Source organism: Ambystoma mexicanum, chromosome 3q (assembly GCF_040938575.1).
Source record: "Ambystoma mexicanum isolate Mex_15411 chromosome 3q, UKY_AmexF1_1, whole genome shotgun sequence".
NCBI classification, from domain to species: Eukaryota; Metazoa; Chordata; class Amphibia; order Caudata; family Ambystomatidae; genus Ambystoma; species Ambystoma mexicanum.
This window is the reverse complement of record NC_090926.1, coordinates 1,214,380,683-1,214,408,092: the sequence shown is the minus strand read 5'-3', so window position 1 is coordinate 1,214,408,092 and position 27,410 is coordinate 1,214,380,683. Positions and strand designations below refer to the sequence as shown.

Sequence of the window (27,410 nt, the reverse complement as noted above, 5' to 3'; positions counted from 1 at the left end):
CCCCAGTGCCCCCATAACAAAGTGAGTGCAGGAGGCGAGTAAAAAAAGTTTCACTCACTGTCAAAGTCAATGAAAATAATTCTAGAGACCTGCAGTAGCGCTGGGAGGTTCAAGGACGAGAGGGGAAGATTTGCAACAAATAAAACAGGAAGAAAATTGTTTTTTTTTTAAACAAAAGTTAAGTATTTGATGCTGGACACTATAATCACTTGCAGTGTATGCTGAGCCAAAGTTCATTGTTAAGATAAATGTAATGCTAAGAGAAAGGTATGCATGTATGCATGTATAGAACACACTAGTACATAGACAGTAATAAAGTACACATGTATATGTGCAACTAGCACGTATTCGTAGGAGTCACCAGGTTGTTAATCTGAGAGGGTGGGTAGGGGAGTTATTCCTTGGGATGCAAGCATGTAATATGACATGTGCTCACTAACCATATAAACAATGATATACAACAAACACAAATGTACTGTTTTCTGACACTTGCATGCTGTTTTTCACCCAATGAAGTAGGACATGTTTCTCAGTCTGGCACACATGCCAGAGCAGAACAGCATCTAAATGGTGGCAAGAGAAGACTAAGTCCAAAAGATGCCTGGACTGGTGTGACCATATTCAAGCAGAAATCCGAAGCCTTTATTATTAGCAAGTCAGTAGTCAGAATGTTACCTTAGAGTAAGACCACAATGTAAATGCTGTGTAAGACTCGCTTTTGCAGTTCACAGCATTTGTTAACACCTTTCTAGACCGTTTCTAAAATGTGGTAATCTTGAATACATCAATATGCCACTGCCTCTAAGTGGAGGATACGTCCTCATGGAATTCATAGATAGATGAACAAAGCAAATGGTCTATGTGTTATGGAAATAGAAGTACTACTCTCCTTTGTTATACAAGAGCACAAACTATTACAGCAACCAACACGGTCATGAAGGGACAGCAGTCACATGATGGATTATAAGAACACAAAATCAATAAGAAACATACCTTCTCGACACAGGACTGTAAAGCTCACTCCAGGGTCACTGAGCTTTATGAAAGGCATTGCCCCCTCCTCCAATCCTTTTCTGGCTAACAGGATATTTTTCGCACAGACACTTCCATGCACCAAGTTTTTGTCCTCCTGCAAAATTATGGTATCATTACAACGAGTGTAAAAGTAATGCTCTGCACTACCGTGACAAGAAAAAAGCATGCACCTCATCAAGGCAAGTTCAGAGCGGAAGACTTGTTTAGTTATTGTTCGTACTCCTATGTAAAACTATCAATCAATACTGGGATTAGTGCTGCCAATCGAACTGTTAACATACAACGAGAACCTGCAAATAACTGTGAGCACCTTATGGGGAGCAGGAACCATACATGATCAAAATGCGAAAGCATACACATCATAGGGCAAAGTCAGGCATTGTTGACCTATTAGCCAAAGGTCAATTCATAGCCTTACTTTGTTCTGCATCACATCAAAGCTTTAAATAACTTTTGAAGTGCTTAAGTCCTGCCCACCACTAGGACATGTCACATTGTGACTTCATGATAGTCAAGCAGGATCATGGTGCACAGACGTGACGTCACGTGTTGCAGGATGGCATTAATTGCAAAGTGCTATAAAAACCGAGATGACAAAACAGAAGGAAAGAAGCTGGGTTGATAATGTGATTATGTTACTTTTTATGACACTTTGCCACATGTCCTGCTGTGCCTTGTGGGCCACATATTGTGATAACGAAGAATCGTGGCTGGGTGAACAGTCCTAACAGAAACAGTTTTTTTATTTTCTCCAACCACCTTTTAGTCATTCTGAAACCTCACAGTGTGTGGAAAATCAAACTAACTATCCCAACGCGATATGGCAAGCAGGCACTTTCGTTACCAACCTTAAAACAACAACTAAAGTTCCTCTTGAACCGATTGGGTATTGCATCACACAATATTGATTAGGAAGGAAGGGGCGGCTCTGCATGGGGGAGATTAAAAGAAATGTGGTAAAATTGTATTGGGACCAGAAGGAGAGAACAGTTACAGATATATTTCCAGTAATGCTTGTTGGTACATGTTTTGGAACGTGGGTTCATCAACTAAAACCTCAGTCAATGCACAGAAGTGTATACCGAGCCACCAGCACAAGCCATGTATACCAATTTTGAATCAAGGTCATTGCAGCCTTTCTCTGAATAGATCTGTAATGATAGCAAGGAAAACTGCCTGAAGGGAGAGCAAAAGGGGACAGAGCACCAGCCCCCATCCTGATGCCACAGACAACCTTTAGGCACGTATTGCACAGTAAAAAAAAATGTACGTCGTACTTCCCTCTTCACAACCTAACCCTGCCGATGCCTCTTTAACCATAGCCATCCTTAAACCGGTCCATGCTCCCACCTATGGACCAATCGAACGCGTTTCTGGTTTGTCTCACTCTCCTCGACTCTGCTGTGCAGAGCCAGTGCTAAAAGGCAACATGGGGCAGGAAAGGGACTGATGTGCCCCGTTACCTTGCTTAGAACCAATCATTGCAATTTGCAGACTGTTCTAACTTGATACCAACCGGATTGTCAAATCCCCTTCTGATGATAGAAATGTATGAACATGGCCATTCTACAGGCGGCAACGTGCAGAACAGTCTACACAACTGTAGCAGATCATCACAAACAGGAGATGGAGAAAGGGTGTACATCAAAATCTCTACTGAAAACACAACTATTGTGTTAGTAATTATAATATTAGCTATAGTGGGTAGGATATTTGAGAATGAGCAGTGGGCTGAGGAGGCTGAAAGATCAACCATTAATTGAAAGTAGGACAACCTCTTAGCCAGCAACGAAAAATACAAAACAATAAAAAAGCAAATAGTTAAGAAAACACTGAATTCTGTAATAGATGATTGATCCAACTCTACCAAAAAAGTCGAACCGGAATATACCAGGGAGTCCACTACATTATTTCAGTTGGAAAGCTAATGACAAGGAAAAAGACAATTGACAACCGTCAGATGGACATGGGTTCACTTAACCTTATCTCTGAGGTTAAAGGAACATGACTGGGCTATGCTGAGTGGATAGAATACTTACCAGGTAGCTCAAAGCACTAGCAAGCTGTTTCGCGACTGTAAATTTCCACCCTGGAGATACTCTGCCTTTTTCTTTCCTTAATAAGACATCCAATGGTCCATGTTCGATATATTCTTCAACCATTATATCTAAAATAAAAATTACAAAGAGAAAATTATTCTTTTACATGAAAATTGCGCTAAAATGAACAAGTCAATCCGATAACGAGCTGAAAGTAAGTCTAGTGACAAAACTCTCCCTTATTCATTCAGATAAAGAGTGGGGTTTTTCCCACTTCTATCCTCAGATGAGAAAACCATCAAAAGGTTGGTGCCAAATCCCAGTCATCCACAGAAATTGAGCTATTATTACTAAAAGCGCCCAATGCAATAATAGACAATAGAGTAGAGCAGTGTGATTTCAGAGGAACTCGATGCTCATTTAACCTTTTCCTTCCCTTTCCAGATCAGTACCATCAGCCACAAGTAGATGTAACAGTGGTCTTTGGTGAAGTCCAACAATGATTATAAAGTTGGATTACATGTTGGATATAGTAAATAGTGTTGATAACTTTCTTTTATCATTGCAATTTTTTATATGATTTCTTAAGGAAATAGAGCACACGAGTTATACAAGACATGTGAATATGTAATTAAAATATAAATAGAATAAGTATAACATACAGCAAATATCTGAATGAACAATAGCGATTGGATAAGGTCAAGAAAGAGCCACAGGCAAGGAGAGAAGGAAATATACACAGTGTGTTGTCATGTTCCCAGCGGTGGCATGGAGCATCGTGGGTCACTATACAAGTACATGGAAGAGGGAGGATGTAGGAATAGAAATGGACTGTAAGTGACTCAAAAACAACAAGATATTATAGGGTCAAGATGTCATTCAGAATTAAAGCAGTGGATTGCTAAGGGGGTTTTGTTCGACAGATGCATATATCTAGTGTGAACTAAAGAATCCAATTGTGTGGAAAATCAACACCCACCAAGTCCAGTGAGAGGATCCTTTTTACATTCTTTCAGCAAGAGATGATCAGTTTGGCTGCTGGGACCAGTAACAGGTCTAAAAAAAGGTAATCCTTGAGGTTCAGTAAGGTGGCAAACTGATGGGGGGTAGGGAGGCGGGGGGATTGAATTCCCCAAGACAAGGAGGGGTGGGTATCTAGTATGAAGCTGTTTCAGAAAAAGTTTCCAATTTCATTATCTACTTCTAGAAGCAACAGAGTTTGTTACTCAGTAACAACAACTAATGCAGTAGGAATCCAGGTTTACCCCAGAGCTAGAACGTGTCTTTGGGGATTAAACCGAGACGAAGCAATTTTTTGTGCAGCACAGGCTGTATGAGTCAGTGTGAAAGAAAGTTCACAGGTGTTGGACAAGAATTGTACCATATAGGGGAGTGGGAGGACCTCAAAATCACAGATCAGATGTTCTGAGTTGCAGCGTTAAGGAAGTGTTTGACAAAGCACTCATCCTTTTCTTTTCCATTTCTGATTTAAAAATGTATAAAGCATGGACGGTAATTGTTCAGGGTCATAATAAAATCAGGAGTTTTCTTTGATAGTTGGATTTTCCAGAGGCAGGCTTCTAGTTTTAAGAATCAGTCAAATTGGATATTGTGCAGAGGACAATAAAGCTGAAGTTATACGAAAGAGATGTTCCTTCCCTTTACAGAGATCATTCACTAGAGCAATGCCTGCATTCTACCATGTTTTCCAATTAAGCATGTGGTTTTCATATGTTCTTTTTGATGTCACTTTCCTCGTTGCACTTTACTTGTGAAATTTACCTCGTTGTGCATTTACTCTGTTTATTTAATTATCATTAAATGTGACATTCGCTTTCGCTGACACAAAAGATATAATTTTTTTCAACACATCAAGGAAAACCACAACTATGAAAACTGCACATATAAAGAGCAATCGATGACTGAACATACATATCATCCCTTACAAAGCATGTTTGTGTCTATTTTTATGGATTTGTTATTCGAGAGAGGGGATTATTACTGCACGATTTTTACTACAACCCCTGAAAATGTCGCATTTGTTTATTTCGACCCCCTTTCCACTCCATATATAGGCGGGGGATGGGTACAGTATATAATGCACGTAGAGGTGCCTGCTGGGGGTCTCCCCTGCATACATATGGGGACACAAGGGGGTAGAAATAAAATAAAGTTGACATTTTCAGGGGACCCAGTAAAAAATAGCACAATAATCACATAGATCCCAGAGAGAGCTTTGTAGGGTGATTTCTAGCTTCATGTATTGTAGCTCTAGGAACAGTGTTGTCCGAGATATTGGCGCTCATTTTATTTAATTTATTTGACATTTATCGGACATCTATACAGCAGAAAGTGTTTCCAGCCGCCACAAGACAAAGAATGGGAAGTGGAACAGGGATGATAACCAAGAAGCGGCCCTACAAGGCCTTGTAACATTCGGTACGCGCAAGTGCAGTAAAACAAGTGCAGGGCGGAGGGAGGCCCCAGGGCTGAGGCAGGGTAAGTGCTAGGGGAGCCCATGGAGGGCAAGTGCGAAGTGAAATAGGGCTAAGGGTAAGTGCAAGGAGCAGGGGGTGGACCAGTCTCAGGAGGCTAGTCTGGGGAAGGTGCCAGAAGGCAACTGCTGGCAATTGGATACTGTGTAAGGCTGGTGGGAGGAGGGCCTCATTATAGGTTTGGTGGTATCCAGCCGGCAAATCCAGCGGCATACTACCAAACGGTAATACTGTTACAGGCGCCTGAACTGCCGGAATTACCAGCAGATTCCATTCCATGGAGTCCATAGGGCTCCATGGGGGCATTGCCGCTATTACCGGCACCGGTAATACCAGCTGTTTATCGCCGGTGGGTGCCTGATTTAGCGCCAACTCTTTGCTGGAGGTAAATCAGGCCCCCACCGGCAAACTTGTACTCTGCCGGTCCATAAAGGTGTTGTTAAACGGAATTACCGGCACTTCATTCTGGACCGGCAGGGTCATAATGAGGCCCATGGTCTTTTGTGGATTGCATTAACAGGGCAGTTAAATTGTGTGTCATTTAATCAATAAGCCATACTGGAGGGCGGATAGTATGTCTTTGGCAAACCATTTACTACCTTGAGCTGCTAGAAAAGCAGTCTGGTATTTATAGACATCAGTAATATTCAGGCCTCCTAATTTCATTTTCTTTTTCAGTTTACATAATGCTATACTTGCCTTTTATTGGGCCTATGAATTTAGCTATCGTTGCATCTATTGATTCATAAATCAGCAGAATACTAATGATGTGGGTGAGAAATATTTTTGTGTTTTTGTCCTGCTCCATCAGGACATCTATTTCTGGTTATAGAAGAGATTTTGCCTAGGACAGATTTGACATTTAAGTCTTCGGTAATTTGGAGGTCATCTGCTACGAGAAGACAAAGATATTTTAGGTCACTAGCTCTCTAAGCCTGTGTTCTGAATCACTGCGCTAGTACAGAACTCTTTAGGTGGCATTACCTATAACTCTGATTTGCTCAGAGAGCAGTCCGAGACTGCAGCATAATTCTTAAAATCCTGGATTACAGATAGTATTGCAGTTGCCACTTCAGAGATAAAAATAGAAAGGTCATTTGTATATGTATCGAATGTATCTAAAGACATATCCATTTCCATGCCTTTTATATTCTATGTCATATGGAGTGGTGGAGCAGTTCACAGTCCAACCAATGAAACCCCTTGTACATATATATTGGATACATTACTCACTGTAATCTATTTCTGATGCTTGTGTCGGCTTAGATTCACATGCTGTGCATAGGCTGACATCTAGTGGAAGCTGCGCAGTATTACAGTTGTTGTTTTCGAAATTCGAAAAGGGACGTCAACAGGGCGTACCAGTAATACTATCCCTAGTGTGATGTCCACTGTACCCATGGTCCTTCATGCGTCAAGGTCCCTCAGATTGTTTGGTTTCTGACATGAGGTAGCATGAAGTGTAGCGTGAGTACAGGTGTATCCAAGCAGATATGCATCAGACAAGCTCATAAAGCATCCATGCACCTTCTCTCCAAGGGGAGGAAGGGTTGGTGCATGTGAATCTAAGCAGATACAACCATCAGAAATACGAGTAATGTATCCCTTCTGAGGCTTGTGAAATCGTCTTAAATCACATGCTGTGCATAGATTAGCGAGCAGTGTTAGGAGAAGGTGGTGGGTTATGCGAAGGTTCATTGGCAAACAGATGTTTTAGAACCGCTTGTCCCACCTGTGTATCTGCTTTGGAATGGGTGTCAATGCAGTAGTGCGGAGTAAAAGTGTGTATTGAGCTCCATGTAGCTGCTTTGCAAATGCTGTGTAAGGGGACATTTGCAATAAAAGCCAGAGTAGCTCCTGTGCTCCTTGTGCAGTGAGCTCTTAGCATGAAAGGTAGTGTTTTGTTTGACAGAGAATAGCACAATTGTATACATCTGACTATCCATCTGGAGATTGCCTTTTGAAAATGTGGTCTCCTTCTCTGCCTGTGGCTATGGAGACAAACAGTTGGTCTGTTTTTCTTAGCAGTCTGGTCTTGTTTACATAGTAAAGGACCACCCTCCTTACATCTAGTGTGTGGAGTTTTACCTCAGCTGAGCTCTTTGGGCTCCGGAAGAAAGCCGGTAGCTCAATGGACTGGTTCACATGATATGATATGATATGGTATTTGTAACGCGCCTATACACAAGTGTTTCAAGGCGCGACGAGGCAGGGAGGGGGGTGCAAGGGGAGACAGAAAACGATCCTACTAGGCCAGGTGTCATTCAGATCGCGCAAGTGCAGGGGTAGGGGAGGGGAAAAGTGCAAGGGGAAGGGGAGGGGGGGAAGTGCAGTGCAAGGTAAGAGGCGTACGTAATAAATAAATAAATAGGGCCAGCTGGTGGCAAGTGTGAGGTAAGTGCAGAACAAGTGCTGGGGGAGGGGGGGCTGTAGGGATACAGAGACAGACCCGCAGTGCAAAGGGGTTCCAGGGCATCAGTGCAAGTGGAGAGTGGCAGGGCCCAGGACCGAGGCCGTTTAGAGTGGTCCAATTGCAGGATCAGTGCAGCTTCAGTGAAAATTAATTAGCCGCTCAGCAGGGGAGAGGGAGAGGGAAAGCAGAAGCAAAGCAATTTACAGCTGAACTTAGGAGAGAACCTTGGATGTGCACGTAAAACCAGTTTGTCTTTGTGTATGACAAAGAAAGTATTCTGCACTGACAATGCTTGCAATTCTCCAACTCTTCTTATGGAAGTAATAGCCACTAAGAAGGCAGTCTTGTAAGTCAGGTATTTAAGACTTGACTTGTGCATCGGCTCAAATGGGGGCCCCATGAGCATTGAGAGTACTACATTGAGATCCCACCCTGGCAGTGGATTTGAAATTGGAGGGGGGAGTCTCTTTATTCCCTCCATGAATGCTTTGATGAACGGCACCTTCCACCACAATACTTTATTGTGGGAGGTGGTGTAAGCCGATAAGTCTGCCAGGTGGACCATTATGGAGTTGAATACTAACCCTCAGTCTAGCATGTGGAGCATATAATTTTGAATGTGGGATGGGGTACATTCTATGGGGTTTATTTGTTTAGACTTGCACCAAATTACAAATCTCCTCCACTTGTCGAAATAACAGTGTCTAGTTTTTGGCTTTCGTGCCTCTGAGGATATCCATACACCTCTGTGGTAAGTTGAGATGTCCGAACTCTAACTCTTAAGGCACCACACTGCCAAGTTCATTGAGTGAGGTTGAGGGTGCACTGTTAATCCCCCGTGTTGAGTGAGTAAGTTGGTCTGGCACAGGAGTTTGATGGCATCGCACATCGACAGTTTGCGCAGATGTGGATACCATGGCTGTCTTGCCCACATAGGAGCAACTAGAATGAGCGTCACTTGTTCCTTGTGAATCTTGTTCACCACCTTGTTCATAAGAGGAGTCGGGGGGGAAAGGCGTAAGCAAATCTCCCTGACAAGCTCATCCATAGGGTGTTACCCTTGGAACCTGGTTGGGGGAACCTTGACGCGAAGCTTGGGCAGTTTGTTTTCGCTTGTAGCAAACAAGTCTAGCATGGTGAAAACCCCACTGAGAGAAGAGGTGGTCTACTACCCCTGTGTCTAGTTGCCACTCGTGTTCCTCTGGTAGGGGATCTCTGGTCAGTGAGTCGGCTAGAGAGTTGAGTCCACCTGGAACGTGTTGTGAGGATAGGAATATCTTCAGTTTGAGTGCCCATTTCCAAATCTGTTGGGCTAGTTTGGACACATTTGGAGAACGTGTGCCCCCCTGTTTGTTGATGTAAAACATCGCCGTAGTGCTGTCGGTGAGGACTTGCACCGACTGGTTCGCTAGGTGTCTCTCGAATGCCTGAAGGGCCTTGAATACCGCCAGTAGTTCCAGCAGATTGATGTGGTTCTGCGCCGTGGCATGAGTCCACAGACCTTATGCTGTGTGATGAAGGGGATGATCCCCCCACCCAGAGAGTGACCCGTCTGTCGTAACTATCGCCTGTACTTCTGGATCGTGGAAGGGTTCCCCCTTCAACAGGTTTTCCCTTGTCCACCAGCAAAGGTTTTGTACCAGTGTTGGCGAAATGACCACTAGATCGTCCCACTGACCGCTTGCCTTAGACCACTGTTTTCGCCAACCATTCCTGCGTGGGACGCATGCGCAGGCGTGCATGCAGTACCAGGTAAATGCGAGATGCCATCATGCCTAGCAAACGCATAGCGTTGCGTACGCTTATCTGGCGGCCGGCCTGATAATGAGATATTTCCAGTAACATATTTTGGACTCTTTTCTCTGACAGGAAGACTAACTCCTCTTTGAGTCTATTACAGCTCCTAGGAACTGTTTGGTTGTGCTTGGCACTAGGCTCAAGTTTTTCTTGTTTATTGAGAGCCCAACTGAAAGAGAAGGTTGATAGTTCTTTGAATGTTTTGCCTGCAAATTTGGGGATTCTCCCCTGTAATCAGCCAGTCGTCCAGTTAAGGGTACACTGGGATTGTATCCCTGCGCAGGTGCGCTGCTACCACCGCCAGTACCTTTGTAAATTCCCTTGGTGCGGATGCTATTCCGAAGGGTAGCACCTTGAATTGGAAGTGCTGGTTTGCTATCTTGAACCGCAAGAATGTTCTATCCGCTGGGAACATTGAAATATGAAAATAATCATCTTTCATATCCAATGTTACCATGTAGACCCCCGCTTTAGCAGAGGGATTACTTCTTGTAGCGTAGTCATGCAGAACCTTTGTGGCTTGACATAGGTGTTTGCAGGGCGTAGGTCTAATACTGGGCGCATTGTTAGATCTTTTTTGGCACAAAGAAGTAGGTTGAATAAATACCCTTGTCCTTTTGGAGCAGCATTGCGATTTCCTCGAGAAGGATGCGTTGTTCATTATTTGAGTGTGTCTTTTGACGCAGGGGAAGGTTCCGGGGGTCTCATGATTAGCTCCACACAATAACTGCCCGCCATGGTAGATAGCACGCATTTGTCTGAGGTGATTCCCTCCCATGCTTGGGTGAAGTTTGAAATACCGACCCATCCCCACAGTCCCTTTCTTATTTAAAATCATCGACATAGTAGCTTACCTACAAATACAAGACTACCTAGAAGCTAACAACCTATTAGGATCACGTCAATCTGGCTTCCGCCCCCTCCATGGCATTGAAACAGCTTTGATTGACCTTAAGACCAAAATTGATGAGTTGAAGGACAATGGGAAATCAGCTATGCTACTCCTCCTTGACCTATCGGCAGCCTTTGACTTGGTGGATCATGCAGTCTTATGTAACCACCTCAGGTCAGCTGCCCATTTCTCAAGTGATGCCATAACCTGGGTTTAATCCTTCCTAGCAAACCGTACAATGAAAGTCTTTTCCCCTTTAGCAGCTGCCGACCCTATACAAGTCTCCTGCGGCGTACCCCAGGGATCTTGTGCATCTCCCACTATGTATAACATCTTTACTAAGCCCCTGTATGATAGGTTGGACAGATTGGGTGTCACCTACAATAACTAAACTGATGACACCCAGATGCTCATTCCCCTTTCGGGCAACTTCTTGGAGGACTCAGCCTTAGTAAACAAGATATACCTCCTCATTCAGACATGGATGGCTTCCCACGGCCTAAGCCTGAATGACGATAAAATGGAGCTACTGATCTTAGGCTCAGAAACAGCCATTAAAAAACTTAATCCCAGCTATGCATCCTTCAACATTGACAACAATGTCATTAAAGTGATGCCTGCAGTGAAAACCCTCGGCTTCTATCTCGACTCGGCACTCGCCCTTAAGAAGCAAGTAAACTCACTATCATCATCTACAGCATATACTTGCAAATTGATCCGAGCCTGCAGACCATTTCTCTCTGAAATTAGCAGTATCACCTTAGCCAATGCACTTATATTATCTAGACTGGATTACTGCAACGCATTATACGCGGGATCCAATAAGTACATTACGGACAAATTACAAATACTCCAAAACAATGCACTTAGAGCAGCCCTCAACATCCCAAATAAAGATCATACCTCTGTATCTTGAAGAAATGTCCACTGGCTCAAGATTAAGGACAGGATCCTCCTCAAAACACTTTCACTTACGGCCAAATGTCTAAATAACATAGCGCCACCCTACCTTGTAGAAAGAATAAACAAGAGAATTTCTGACCGTCCCATGAGATTAGCAAACGCATATACTTTAAAGGTTCCTAGATATAAACGGACCACGGCTGGCGGATCTAGCTTCCCACTTTTAGCTGCTCAATCCTGGAATAAACTCCTGTTAGATCTCAGAACAGACCAACCCTACCCCAGTTTCAGACGTAAAATACTCACTTGGCTATGGACCAAGGACACCTAATCCTCCTGACCTCTCCACTTCCCACTTGATCCATACTCTACCTACTCCTTTGACTGTATAATCTTCATAAGGACCGCTAGGCCCTACCACCTACAACTATGCATGTTCTACTGTACTACTTGACTGTACTCCTCTGGGATATCCATTTGTGATCACTGCTACTACTGTAAACTGAAAATTAAACCTTGTAGCAGTAGCTATGTTTATTACTGTATGTATTATGTCCTCACCGTATGTATGTATTTACCTACTCTGTAACTAAGCTTCTAAGAATTCTTGTAAATGTTTGCGCCCAGCTACCCAAGGGTTTGGTTGCGCTCTATCAAATAAACAAACAAACAAACGCCCACCTACTGGAGAGGCATGGGAGGGCACCTGAAGCGGGTAGTCACTGTTTTGGAGGTGTGGCCCCACCTCTAGAAGTGGAGGAGCTCACACGGCCGCGAGATCAGCGCTGTCCCCTTTGGTAACCTTGTGAGGCCTGGCCTGGATTGTTACCCCAGGACGATCCCCGATTCTGACTGTAGTCTGAACCCCTCTGTGAATTTTGCCAGCGAAAGCGATGAAAATTATTACATCTTTGGCCTGTGGGTTTATTTGTAAGCTGGCCCAAAGACTTTAAGGTGTCGTATTCATCCTTAGCGGATTTTAGAGTGTCTTCAACCGTCTTTCCGAAGTGGACGTTGGGCTCAATATGAATATTAAGAAGCGTAGCTTGAGTCTCTTGCTTGAAGCCGGACTGGAATAGCCACGCATGGCGCTTAATAATTGTTCCTTCAGCAATAATTCTTCCTGCATTGTCAGCTACATCAAGATTACTGTTCAGAATGCAGCTAGAAACTGTTCTGCCTTCTGCTGCTACCAGGGCCAATTGTGTTTTAAGGGGTTCAGGAGCTGATGACAATAATACCTAATCCCACTTATGACAGCTATAACTCACCTGAAGTGTGGAATTGTTAGCGATTCTTGCCTGAAAGGCAGCCAAAGAGGTTACCTTCCACCCCATAATGTAGTTTCTTACTTTCATTGTTCGGTGGTGCCTCCGAAGAGGCTAAGGGTGTTCCTGCTCTCTTTCTTGTTGTTACTACACAAGAGTCTGGTTTGAGCTGTGCCCTGATATAGAGAGGATCTGTGGGTGCAGGGCGGAAGAGCTTCTCGATGCATTGAACAACTGCCCGCGTCTGGTTAGGTGTCTCCAAAGAAGGCTGGATCCTCCGCTGGAGAGATTGCAGGATGGGAATGAACTGCGTGACGGCTTTATGTTATGTTATCAGCATTTATAGAGTGCACGTTCGCCTAGGGGCATCCTGGCGCTGGCAGCATGTAGCTGGTCATTACAAAGGCTCAGAACAAATAGGTCTTCAGAAGGTGACAGAAGATGAAATGGTCATCAGTCGTCTGCAAAGCAAGAGGACGGGCATTGCAGGCCCGGCATTGGCCACCGAGAAAGCACGTCCCCCCACGTGGGAGAATCTTACACGAGGCACTGACACCATAAGGGCCGTCTGCGATCGGAGACAGCGAGATGGAACATAGCGTGGACATTTCGTTTGGAGGTATTCAGACCCTAGGCCATAAAACGCACTGTGGCCGATGCAGAGGGACTTAAAAAGGATCCGTTTTTCAACCGGCAGCCACTGGAGCGGTCTAAGCTGAGTGGACATATGGGCCCCAAAAGGAGGGCGAAGAATGGCCCTGGCAGCTGCATTTTGCAAAAGTTGGAGCCGGTTTATAAGAAAGCGTAGCTGAGCCAAATATAGTGAGTTGCAGTAATCAACTGCGCTCAGCACAAGAGCAGCCACCACAAGAGCCTGAGATTTTGCCATGATGAAAGGCAGAACTTTCCGAAGAACGCACAGTTTAAAATGACCAGCTTTACAGATTGCTGCCACCTGTTCATGCATCGAAAGGGAGGCTTTCTTATCCCCTAAAATGTCCTCAACAAAGTCCTTGTCTTGTTGAGTTTCCTGTGTTTTTATCTGAAAGTGCTCAGCTGCCTTGATGAGCATGTCTTTTTGAAGTGGCTGGTTGTCTATTGGCGAATCTGCCACTGGGGGGGGGGGTCTAGGGTGACGGGCGAGGCTATGTTATGCATATCGTCATTGACATAGTCCTGTTCTCCGCCCTCCTTAGCTGTATAGATGTCTTCAGTGTCGGTATCTGGGTTATACAGATCAATGAAGGGTGGGTCCTGAAGGGATGGGATAGCCAGGGTATTAGGACGAGACCTTTTAGGAGGGGGCTGAGAAGTAGGGGTATCTGCAGGGGTGTTAGTACCAGAGGCAGCTGCAGTGGGAAGGGGGGTTTGAAAGCTTTGGCAAGAATATAGGTTCTTTAAAAAAATAATTGTCATAAGGGTCATCCTTCCCATGACTCTATCAATGTCCTCACATGTCCATTGGGCGGAGCTTGGAATGGACATAGGGCCTAGTGGGAAAGCCTGACATTGAGTTGTGACTGGGACCTGAGGTGAGGGCTGTCCCTTGTTTTTTAGTGCTGCTGACAAAGATTCCTCTGCCTGGGGATGTGAATCCTCTTCTTTGTGTGGATGGGAATCCCTCTCCCTGGGTGCTGTAGGGGACCTTTCCTTATGAGCAGTCTTAGAAGAGTGCTTCTTGGACTCCTTCCCCTTCAGTAGGCTCTTAGGGATTCTGTGGACCTCTCCCTAGACATTGTGTGTGGGCTCTTGGTCGGTGAACGCGTCGAGTCACAGCCCTTGGCTGTGTGTTTAGTTGTCGGGGCAGTGTAAGCGATGTCGCCACCATGGGCCGTCCCCGTAAAGGAGCCGCCAGCCTATCTGTTGGGGTTGTGGGCTTGCGCTTGGGAAACCAATGTTCCCTCGATGCCTTCGCCGTCCGAAAATGAGGCGTTGCTGCCATCGCTGTAGGTTTCCTCCACGTCCATGGTGGCCTTGGCCTGCATGGCGTGGTGGGCCCAGCGCTTAGTTTTACAGTCCTTTAACGTCTTAGGTTTAAAGAGCCTGCAGGCTCGAGAGTTCCCCTCGACGTGATCTCTTGGGAGGCAAAGATTGAACCCAAATGCTTGTCGACCATATTTTGTTGCAACTTGGGCATAACTTGAAAGGGGTTCTATCCATAATTAAATGAAATGGCTGCTAGGCGAAGATAATGTATGAAAAGTGGTAAATACATTCTCCAATATCCTCCCCCCTCTCTCCCTACTGTGTGGGCCGAAACCCAAAGCGGCCCTCCAAGACCGAAAGGATCCGACGATGCAAGTCTTATTCGTCGGTCGTTATCTTCACCGATGTCGGGGATGTTATCGATAGTCAGTGAGCGATAGATATAAAGGATAGGAAGATTAAACTAACTCTAATTTGATTAATCAATGGCGTCATGCCGGAATCAGAACCACGTTATTTAGCGTCCATCTACGATGGCGGAAAAAAACAATCTGAGCGACCTCGACACATGAAGGACCATGGGCACAGTGGACGTTACACTAGTGATAGTATTACTGGCACGCCCTGTCGACGTCCCTTTTCGAATTTCGAAAACAACACTGTAATAATTTGCAGCTTCCACTAGATGTCGGCCTATGCACACAGCATGTGATCTAAGCAGATTTCACAAGCCTCAGAAATATATATATATATACATTCACTGTTTGGGGGTTCTGCTGACAGAACACTAACCCTTTACCTTTAAAACAGTTATGCAATTAATTTGAAGCAATGTTAAAGCAATACAATGAGCAACTGTGTATGGCAAAGCAAGTGAAGAAAAGAACAAATAGCAATTTACAACCAGCGGGAGACAGATAAGTAGATTGTTGAAAGCAGTTAGTAAACCCACGCGATTGGGACTTAATCAGTCCAGCCCTGCTAGGAAATGGGGCCTAGTGCAGATAGTCACCATTTCCACAAGATTCATTTTGTATGAGGGAGCCAAATGTTGCAGGTAAGTGTTCCAGAAAAAGAAAAACAAGGTTCATAAAGTTCTTACAGGTCCCTCTCCCAACTCCACCACTCGAGGTGGAAATCAGGCAAGGGAAAGGAAGGGTTAGGACATTACACCCTTAGAACCCTGTGGCATGGAGGGTGGGAATAGGTATGTACACTCACCATGTACCCCGATTCAGAAACCATGTCAGGGGCCCACTTAGCTTTGCCCGGTCAAGGGAAGTCCAGTGGCCGTGGGTGAAGAGGTCACTTTTGTGTGTAAGGATTGAGTCCGGCTAGTCGGTTGTTTCAGACTCTGACGAGACGCTGCTGAAGACTGGACAGATAGACACACTTGTCACCAAGGAACAGACAACCTCAGGAGACCTCCAGGACGTGAAGTAGGTGGGGTTGCAGTGTGTGAAATACCTGAGGGTATCTCATATAGCGAACCTCGAGAAACCCTTATTCTGGTGGCCAATGAAGGGATGATCCGCTCAGACCCCAACTTTAGGTGTGAAAGAGCAAGAAAGGCTCACCGGGATAGGGAAACCCAGAGTTGTACTCAAGGGAGACACAATATTGCACCGGAGAAGGAGGGCAAAATACATGAAACTTTTGTAGGCTGCATTATATCTGCCACCCTTCCTCACATTAGATCTCTCCTACCTAAACCCAATAACTCCTCTTTATGGAGTCAATCCCCTAGAATCTCAAACCCTGTCACATTCAAAAACCGTTTCTCCCAAGACCCCTGTCATTCTGTTCACTATCCGAATACTCCCAATCATTCTTTGTCCCTTCACCCTGATTATTTTTTCCCGCACTCGCAAACTGCTCAGGTAAAATACTACAGTTCCCACAATCCCTCTTGTTTATTTCACGATCCCAGCTATTTTCGTTTACCCCGCAAACCCTAACAATCCCGTCCCTCTGATTGTCACTTTCCGAACTCTCAGTCAAAAATAACCAACAATTATAGTTCCTACAAACCCTCCAAAACCCACCCTTCTGGAATCACCTACCCCGTAGGATGAAAGCTAGAATTATATGTAACACTTTTTCCCCATACTACCCCGGCCTAACACTTAAAAAGTCTGTCTCTCCCCTATTCTGACACAAACACTTTATCCAGATGCAAGAGACAACAGACGTTTACCTGACATGTTCCCGACACAAAGGTCAGACAAAGTCAGGCAATTGACTTAAATCACACACACCTGACGGCCCTTCCTTTTACCCAAAGGGAAAAAAGGTGGAGCAAGAAAGCACAGTACGAGCAAGGCAGACCACACGACCAGACAGCTATTCAGGTCCGGCAGTTCAAGAGGAGGAGAATAGCGGCGAATATCAAAAGGCTGTCAAAGAGAGACACTACATTGCCCTTTTTTCGATGCAGACCTGCAAAACCTTTGCAGAGGGAATCATAAGACTGGGGACAATAGCCCAAGTGTGCTGCAACAGATGTTAACGGTACACAGAACGTGTCGACGCTGATAAGCAGGAGCGAGGGAAACTCCCGCTACCGTGGTAGCGGCCTTGACTGAGGTCGCGGAGAAAGCCAAGCGTTTCAGCACAGCCGGTGAGTCGAGGGGAGAGCCGACAAGAGCCAGGCTGTGTTGAATGAGAATCGCAAAGTGGCAAGTTTGAATGAAGTTCAATGAACTGTGAAAAGTTTTAAGGGAAGACCAGCTGCAGAGGGAAATCGGTACCACGTGGGTGCTAACTCGAGAGACTCTGGTTGATCCCTGTGTGGATGAAACTACAGAAACCAGAATGCCGTAGGAGAGGCGGCAAGTTAGGTCAAAGTGGTCATACAGGAGGTCAAGCAAAATCTACATACAGTCGAACGCCTTTGATCTACAAAATTGAGAAAACCAGGGACGTGAATCCCGCAAACGAAAGTGAATGTGTAGTTGGCAAGTGCAAATCCGACAGAGGGAAGCTGACGAGAAGGGGGCAAGTCTACAGTCCTGAGAAACAGTGTGCTGACAAGAGTGAACCCGGCCGAGGAATGCCCACTATGAACTGTTTGAAAAGACATTAAGAAAACAAGGAGAAGTGCACAGTCCCGCTTGTCATTTGGAGTCCGAGCCCGAATGAGGGAGAAACCAAGAGACACTATAAGGCAGGAAAAGTAAACTATCCCGATTGTCATTTGGGATCTGAGCCGCCCGAGGGAGATCCAGGGGTGAAGCCATCACCCAAAAGTATAATTTGTGGAGTGTCAACAGCCAGACGAGGGGGACCCAGGGGTGAATCCATCATCCGAGAAATATGTAGAACATAACTTTGTGTTTGTTAGTTGTTTTTCTTGAGAAGCATATCAGGACCAGGAAACCACAACCCCAAAGGCCTTGATATCGATAAGAACTGTTACAGGATCTAAAACCCCGGAAGAGGTAGATCCGAGGGGTGAAAACCGATCACCCAAGATACCAAAGGAACAAAGGTCAGCACACAGAAGAGGGGGACCAAGGGGTGGACAATTCTCACACTAAACAAAACCAGGAAACAAACTTTCTTTTTGTTGAAGGAACTTTTGTTTTGTTGTTAAGTCAGGCCTGCAAAGCTAAGAGACTTTCAAGAGAAACAAGACTTGGCCATCAACGGTCCTGTTAGCTGCAAGTGGAACTGTCGAGTGTGTACTGTGCTCCAAGATCCCATCTTACCCCGTGCTCAAAACGTGGGGAAGGGAGATCCAAGCTACTGCATCCTGACATATTATTTAAGAACACTTCTTTCATCTTTGAAAATCATCCCACACCCTTTTGGTATTAGTTGTAAGGTTTGGCAATAGGTTTCTTAGAATAGGCCCTTTTTATTTGACACAACGCCACAAGGACTGCCATATTTTCATTTGATGGTTGACACTTGCTCCCATCTTAGATCTAGGCTTAGATTAGGCCTTTTTCCAACCTGCATTCAGTTTAATAAACACCTTTGAACTGTGATCACTTGTGTTTGTCTTTACTGTTGTCACCATGAGTTCCTCACAAGTGGTCACACCGATCAGGCAGTGACAGGCGACCAAGATGACAAGAACAAAGGAACACGCCCTCCCTTCATGGATTCTCTTTTGTCAGGAAGGCAGAAACTACAGGGAAAGGCTTCTTTTCCCACAAGTTGAAGATCTGCAGCATTCCATGATTGAACATGGAACGGTAACCATTGCAGAGGGGTAGCCCTGGAGAGAGCTGGTCAGTCCACCGGGTGGTCCAGGGACACTTGGTCCAGGGGCACTTCCGAAAGCTCAGCAGGCACGATACTCGACCAGGGGTTGACACAGGTTGCACCCACCAGTCCAGGGGTTGAAGCACAGACAAAGGCCTTCGGAAGATCTGTAAGAGAGGAGCAGGGCTTCACCAGAACTTTGCTGGAGGCAAAGCTTGTTAGCATGCAACCACTGTCATTGGATCGGGTTAAACTTCTTCATAGGGGTCTTGGCTCGAACGATGATCAGTAAGTGGCTGCAGGAGGAGTCATTTTATTTAGGCTATGGACTGGAGTCGCCCCCAAGCCCACCAATGGTAAGGATCTACACCGTTCATACTGGCAGGCGCTGTCCAATCATGGACACTCTCTGGCCACCACACCTGGCCTGAAACAGACCCAGCCTCTACATCTTGCCACACACACATACCGCCATTTTACCCAGGAATTCAGATGCTTTGCCCAGGAAAGGGCTTGCCATACAAGGCAATTTATGACCTGTGATGGCAGGAAGAAGGCTAAGGTACAAATTGGCCAAGGAACAGGAAACAATACTTAATGGTATCATGAAATAATATGAAAAAGTGCATGTGAGAAAGGTTAACAACACAGTAGAAAAATATCTGCTGTCACCAGGCCACCTCTGGAAACATTGTGTCTGGAACAGTAAAGTTGTAAATGTTGTAAAAGAAAAAGTTATAGGGACTGTAAGGCTGTCGAAGAAGGAAGTTGACACAAAGTTGGCATGGTTGTGGTTATAACTTATTTGTGCATAAAAGGCCCTCACTGTTCCCATCTGATAAGTGGTGTTTCCCTGCTTCAAAACTAATACTACAAGGGACTGTCAGAATGTCCGTCAGAACAAACTCCACTATCCTGTGTCATAACCTTCTTCTATCCCTCACACTACAACTTATGGATAATCTAACAGAAAGTTCCTTCTCCAGGAGAATGTCTCCCGTCTCCTGATGCTCGAATCGCGTTTAAAATAATGTTCTCCTGCAACAAGAAAGTCAGAGAAATGACTCCCTTCCCCCGGCTTGCAGGTTTCACACAGCCTTTATACAGTTCAACGTCCAAGGGAAGGGCTCCTTTCTCCTGGCATAGATCTACAACTTCCAATAAAACCAGAGGGAATTACTTCCCCTGGCGTCTCCAGCACAACTTCCAGTTCGGGACCAGGAGAATGCCTCCCTTATCCTGGTATTGCTTGGTACAGTTCACGATAAAGCCAGGGGGAATGACTCCCTTCTCCGGGCGTCATTAGAGCATGTTCCACAAGCTTTAGCCCCTTCTCCAGGAGAATGACTCCTTTCTCCTGGTGTCTAAAATGTTCCTTCTCACAATTTTTAGTTTGATATAGACTTTACCACTTTGTTTTAGTATTAGCAAAGTCCCAAATCCTTCTTTGTTGATCATTAGGCTTAGTGCCGCAACTGCGATGGGGACGATGTCCAGGCTTGCTCAGTTCATTTTTGTTGGGGGGGGGGGGGGGGGGGGAGGGGGTCGGTCAGTGGGATTATTGTTGCCACTACGATGAGGAAACTCTTGGATGCTAGGCTTGTACTGGTTGGGGTGCTTCACCCATCTCTTGTGGTCAGTGGACTTATGGTCGCAACTGTGACGAGGAAGCTCTCCTCAGATGGTGGGGATAGAAGTATTAGGGTCCCTGACCCGTCTATTTTCCAACCTGTGGCTCCTCCGGTCTCTCGCAGCTCTTGAGGCCTTCTTTTCAGCATGCCACCAGGGGTTCCTGGGACTGGGGATCTTCTCTCTGATGCACCAGGCTTCTCTCGCTGGTTTCAACAGCACTGCGGCGGCTCTGCTTTATGGTATGCTGCTCGTCTCTTCTCTCCTGCTTCGTGCTCAGGTCTGTGTCAGCTGGACCCACAGAGAACTCCTTACGCACTTCGCTGCCGTCGTCCGTTCTTCTCCGACTCTGGTCTGCCCACAGCGTTTGAAACTCCTGCTGGTTTCCGCACCTGTTGCCTCTCCCAGCTGGGTTTGACCGGTTGCTAGTCCATCATCTACTCATACAATGTTGCCAGTCGTGCCCTGGCAGATTGTAAAAGTCCTTTGTTGCTGTTGACAACTCAATTCTCATGCCTCCTCAGGGCCACCTCGTTCCAGTATTAGCACACTCAATGACCTTCATGTCTCCTGTGCTCGTCTTCGTCTTAGTACTTTTAGCTTTAGTTTTATCCCGTGTTACATCAATACAGAGGTTTGCTTTCAATACAATGGTTCTGAACGGTGAGGATGGCGAGGGAATTTTGGCAAGTGAGAATGCTCAATGAGCTGCACAGAATCATTTTTGTTAAAAAGTTATTCCTACAACTAAGTCCCTATCAATACTTATTTTGCCCTGTGTGTTTAGTACCTTCTACCTCTTCTAGAGGTCAAAAAGTGATTAAGAAACTAGATATCCATTTAACAGGTAGTTGATTTTATGTTAAATATGGATAGCTATGATAAATGTATTAAACAAGCCCGTTCATCAATGTATGAGGGGTATCAGAGTTTGGGTTATCAATCCAATACTGCTTAAATAATAGTCAACCGGTTTCGGAGGATCTAGTCAGTGGCCGCTTTCTTCAGGACAAATGCTGTTAGTGCTGCATTCTGCGCGCAATATCTGATTTCTTTTTCCAGTCTCCATTTCATGGATGCTTAGAGGATATCTTCAGGTTTCCATTGGGCTTGTTGGGTCATTCTCCGGGCCCGAGACAGCGAGCGGTCCGCCTGCCCGAAAGCCGCATCAGATCTAGAGCCGGCATCCAGACAGTAATGCTTGCAGAAAGCCGAGGGAGAGGCCCAAGTGGCCGCCCTGATTATGACTTGCCAAGGGACATGGCGCTGGAATGCGATGGCCGTTGCCTTGGCCCTGATTGCGTGGGCATGCATGTTGGCCGGAAGCGGCTTGTGATGGCCCCCATACGCTGGATATGGAAGCCTTAGAGGCCTGATAGCCAGGTCTTGAGCCTCCAAAAGTGACAAACAGGGCGCCCGATTTGCAGAAGCCCATGGTCCTGTCCAAGTAGAATTTCAGGGCATGCCTGAGATCCAGGCAGTGCAGCACTCTTTGTGCTTCGTCCTTGGGATCAGGAAAAAAATAGGAAGTACTATTTCATCGTTCAAGTGGAAAGCAGACGGACCTTGGGCAGAAATTCCGTGTGTGACCGCAGGACTACTTTGTCCTTGTGAAAGGTAGTATATGGTTCCGAGGCAACCAGCGCCTGGATTTCGCTGACTCTACGAGCCGAGGTGAGGCCGACTAGTAAGGCCGTCTTGATGGTGACCAGCCCAGCCTGATGTCCACAGACGCCATAGGCTCGAACGGTTTGTGTGCCAGAGCGCCCAAGACTATGTTAAGGTCCCACACAGGGTGCAGTCTCTTGACGGGCTGGTAGAGCCTTGCAAGTCCCTTCCAGTGTTTCTTGAAGATGGGGTTGGAGGAGGAGAAGATGCCTTCCTCCGAGTTCCAATAAGCCCCAATGGCTGCGAGGTATGTGCGACAGGTGTCCACCTACACGCCTGAGTGGGCGAGGTGCGCTGAGAAACCGCATGTCGTCAAAGGTGCACGCCAGGGGGTCGATTCCTTTGGAGTCTGCCCAGTGGCAGAATATGGTCCATTTGCTTTTGTACTGGGCCCTGGTAGCCTTGCTCCTGGCGCCCATATGATTTCCAGATTGGCATGTGAGAGGCTAAAGTGACGCAGCGTTACCTGCTCAGGTGCCATACTGTGAGGGCTAGTTTCCTTGGTGCAGGGTGGATGACTCTGCCCTCCTGTTGAGCCAGATGATGTGCTGGGCCCTTTGGGAGGTGAATCGGGGCACTTCTGAGAGACTGAGCAGCTCTGAAAAACATGGCCTGACCAGCCACCATGGAGCTATTCGAATGATGCGGAGTTGGCGAGACCCCCTGATTTTGCAAATTACCCTGTGAATCAGGGGTCTGGGAGGAAAGGCGTAGGCATTCATGCTGGTCCACTGGAGGTGAAATGCGTCGCCCAGAGAGCCGGGGCCCTGACCTTGCCAGGATGCGAACTAGGGACACTTTTTGTTGCGCCAGGTGGCAAAGAGATCCTCCTGGGGGTAACCTCACCTGTTGAAGATCTCCCGAATAACAAGATCGTTTAGATGCCACTCGTAATTGTCCGCTCCCAGCCTGCTGTGCCTGTCCGCTTCCAGTTTGGATTCCCCCAGGAGGTGGACTGCTGTGAGGAAAATGTCATTTTCCAGGGCCTACTCCCACATGTTGATCGCCAGTCTGCAGAGAGATGGGGATCTGGTGCCCCCTTGCTTGTTGACGTAGTACATGCTGGTCGAGTTGTCCGTCTGGATGAGGACAACTTTGCCCCTGAGAAGGGGTAGGGATGCCTTGAGCGCCAGCCAGATTGCGTTCAGCTCTAGCCGATTGATGTGGTATTCCTGCTCCAGAAGAGTTCAAGTGCCGTGGACAGAGAGATCATTCAGGGTGGCTCCCCAGCCCATGACAGAGGAATCCGTGGTGACGGTGGCCTGCGGAGTGGGTGTTCGAAAGGCTTGCCCATCCGTAGGTTGCAGTCTCTGGACCACCAAGTTAGGTCCGGGTGGAGAGATGAGTAACGTTGATCATCTCGGATTGAGAGCCCCGCTCCTGGTTCCATGAGGCCGCAAAGTGCCGCTGAATCCTCCTCATCCTTAGTCTCGTGTGCGGGCAGGCTAATAGGACCGCTGCCATTAGCCCCAGGAGATGTTGGTACCACCATGCCGAGGACACCTCTCTGTTGAGGAAGTGGGTGGCGGCCCTCTTGATAGCCGAGATCTTGTCCTCCGAAGGAAATACCTTCTGGGAGCATGTGTCCCAGATGAGGCCCAAAAAATGTCAGAATCTGCGTGGGTTGCAGCTGCGACTTCTTGAGATTGTGCGAATAGCCCAGATCGTGTTCATAAGGGCATGGGAAGAGTGTAGAACCGCTTCCGGAAGATGAAGCCCTGACAAGCCAGTCGTCCAGGTATGGGTAGATGTGGAGGCCCTGTGCTCTGAGGAGGGCCACCACTGCATTCATGAGCCTGGTGTAGACCCTGGGGGCCGAGTTGAGGCCAAACGGAAGGACCTTCTCCTGAAAATGGTAGCCCGTGATCCTGAACCGAAGGAAAGAACGATGGGGCTGCCAAATCGGGACGTGTAGGTACGCGTCCTTCAGGTCCAGGGAGCAGATCCAGTCTCCCTTGTCCAATGTCTCCGCTATAAAAGCTGGCATAACCATCTTGAATTTTCTCAGGGGTAAGGAGAGGTTGAGGCTGGAAAGGTCTAGCACAACTCTCAAGCCCGCCTGGTTCTTCTTCTGAATGGTGAAAATCCTGGAGTAAAAGCCAAAGCCTCGCTGGGAGGCTGGGACTTCCTCCACTGCCTGGCTCTCTACGAGCGACCGGATCTCTGCCAAAAGAGTTGCTGTCCCAACGTGTGGGAGTAGAGGGGAGGAGGGAGGAGAGGTTGGGATAGGGAGGAGGTACCCTGTGGATACTATGGAGAGGATCCAGGTGTCCGTGAAATTCTGGCGCCAGAAATGTGCATGGAGAGCAAGCCTGCCCCCCACCGGAGACACGTGGACCCGAAGAGGTGTGTCATGCCTTCTTTCCCTCGGAGGCTGTCGCGGAGGAGGGGAACTGGAAAAAGCCCTTACTACCCCTCCCATCCCCCCATTCTGTTGCTTGCGCCGGCTCCGAGACGGCGAGCGGTCTGGCTGCCTGGATAAATGCTCCTGGAAGCCTCGGAACCCTCCATACGTATGACCCCTCTCAGAGTGCTGCCGAGATTGGGAGAACAATTTGGACATGGTCTTTGTCAAGATGGATAAAGACCTGGCCGTTTGTGAGCTGTTTTTCTTTTTGTCCAGCTCCTCATCCGTGGAGGAGTGGAAAAGGTCCCCCCCCCACCCCCTCGAACGGTAGATCTAATATGCGTTCCTGGATATCCAGGTTGAACTTTGTTGCCCAGAGCCAGGCTGTTCTTCTCATGTCCTTGGCGATACAGATGGCATGGCCAGAGGTGTCAATATGGGCCACAGTGGATTCCATGAGATCATGCCCACAAGCTTGGCCTCGGCTAGCCCCGCCTTAAAGCATGATTGGCTCTAGGTGGGGAATTCCAGAAGGAAGTCTGCAATTTCCCAACATAATCTTTGGTTGGTGGCAGCCAGCATGGCATCTGCGTTGGCCTGACGAAGATGTAAGGACGTGTTGGAATAGAGTTTCTTGTCCTACGCCTCCAAGATCCGCTCCTCCTTGCCTAGCAGCGCCGTAGAGGAGGAGGCTGAGGACCACTGAAGCGTGGAGTATGTGATGCCGCAGCGATCACCAAGGAGTGTGGCTGATGATGGCCCGAGAGCTAGGGTGTATCCCCCTACATCTGCCTGTACTTGGCGTCCAGGCGTCGATTGACCAGCTGGGATGAGTGGGGTTTGAGGCAACCCTTCTTGGGCAGGGAGACTACATCGGTCTGCAGAGGAATCCCCGATTTGGCAGAGGGGTGTTGTGTGAGGACTTCCGCCAGAAACCCCTCTGCCGGCTGCTCGACTTCGGGTTGGGGTAGGCCCAGATACTCAGCCAGCCCAGCAAGACGTTCATGGAAGGCCTTGGCTGAGGATGGCGCATCCATATCCTCCTCCTCATCCGTTCCTGTAGATCTGGGGGATCCTGTGGAGGAGGGAGTAGTTGGCGCCGGAGGCTGGTGTACAGGGACCGCAGCCGGAGGCTGAGGAGGCAGCAGAGGCTGGTACGGAGCGGCCTGAGGAGTCGGCTGGGGAGCCGCTGCTGCCCTGACCTCATGAGGCTGAGAAACCTCTCGAAGAAGACCTCCTTAACTGAGGAGGTGGCAGGGGGTGCTGAAGGGGTAGCGGGGAGCTGCTGGAGCCGGTGCGTACCCTGCCCATATGGACGCAAAGGAAAACTGCCCTATGCAAAAGAGGGGTAGGCTGTAGAGCACGTACCTAGTTGAGGTCAGTCCCACATTGACACTCGTTCTTTGCCGAATTCCTGGAATGGTGTCGGATGGGTGCCTCTATCTAGTACGGCGGCCATTTTGTCGAGCTGCCTGCCACGTACCTGCGACGTGTTACTAGGTCAGGTAGGTGTAGCACCCTCGACCCGGGGGTCGGTAGAGCTGCGTTTAGGCGCTCCCTCAGACGTATTGCCGGTGTTGGGGCATAGCCTCTCGGCCATGGTGCCTGTACAAGATCCCTCAGCCCGGAGGCCGGTAGCTGCAGCAGCCTCGGTGCACGTGCTGGTAGAAGGACCTGACCGGTCCCTCCCACATGGGAGAGTCTCTGAGAAGGAGGAGTCCTTACGGGGTGCGATGGAGAATATCGGCCCTACCTTGGGCTTGGTTCAATGTTTCACGAAGTTCTTGAGGTCCTCTGGAGGTGACTTCTGGAAGAGCTCCCTCCACCTGGCTAGTCTGTTCTTCAGCGCGTTCGAGTACAGCGAGCCACACGCTGAACAAGCTTGCCAACCGTGGTCTGGGCCAAGGCAACGTAGGCAGAGTGCGTGGGGGTCTGAAGTTGGGAAGAGCCCGTTGCAGGCTGAACACCTGCTGAGCCCTGTAGAAGTAGACATGCGCTGGGGAGGAGCGTGACGCCTGAGGACCGAGTACCTAAATGACAAAAAGACAAAAAAAGAAGACAAAGAGAGGAAGTAGCCGCGCGTGGAATTACATGGCCGAAGCCAAACCTAGGAGCACTGGTAAATTCGTCCCTTTCCCGTTGACACGGAAAAGGGGGACTGAGGTGTGGCGCCAGAGGGGGGAGTCAGGGCAGAGCATGCTCCATGGGCCGCACCTCTAAATTTAAGGGGGCAGATGTTTTTTTCTGGTGAAAAAGGAAGGGAAGGCCATACAGTATGGAGGAAAGGGGATGGGACGTAAGAGTAAGAACTTGACACTGGATGGGAACTTGCAGCAGCAGTCGTCAGAGGAGGCTCCAGCAAAGGACTCTTCATGCTTTTTCACGGCTCTGTGGATTTGGCATCTTTTTACAGCAGCCAGATGAAGAACAAATATCACTGGTAGGATTCTTTTCACTCTTCCCGGTCTTGCACTCTGGTGAGGGGACTTCAGGGATTTGAATCATGTCTCTAGAGATCAAGCAGGAGTCCACCTAAGTTTCGGACGGATTTGGACTTCAGAAGACCATGCACTGCGCTCAGGCTCGAAGTCCCATGGTATTGGCTGTTGGCAGCCCAGCAAGGTCGTAGCATGTCATGGGATGGCTCAACATGCAGGTCTTCTTGAGACTAATGGATCCCACCAACCTTTGGATAGGAGTTGCGCATTGGTTACAGATGTTTTTTCTTCATCTTCCTCTTCGGAATTGGCTACAGTGGTCACCTGTCAGCAGCTTCCACAATCCGA

The 27,410-nt window shown here is 47.4% G+C and overlaps 1 protein-coding gene across 2 annotated transcripts in view; it reads right to left on the bottom strand.

The window, feature by feature from the left end:
• TYK2 (tyrosine kinase 2) overlaps positions 1-27,410 on the bottom strand; it is a 1,212,497-nt gene that overhangs the window by 295,845 nt on the left and 889,242 nt on the right. For both annotated transcript variants that reach the window (XM_069604089.1, XM_069604090.1), the window contains exons 14-15: positions 3,075-3,202; positions 994-1,129 (exon numbers count right to left, since the gene is read on the bottom strand). In XM_069604089.1, coding sequence (XP_069460190.1) covers positions 994-1,129; positions 3,075-3,202 — 264 coding nt within the window. The remainder of the gene's footprint in view (positions 1-993; positions 1,130-3,074; positions 3,203-27,410) is intronic.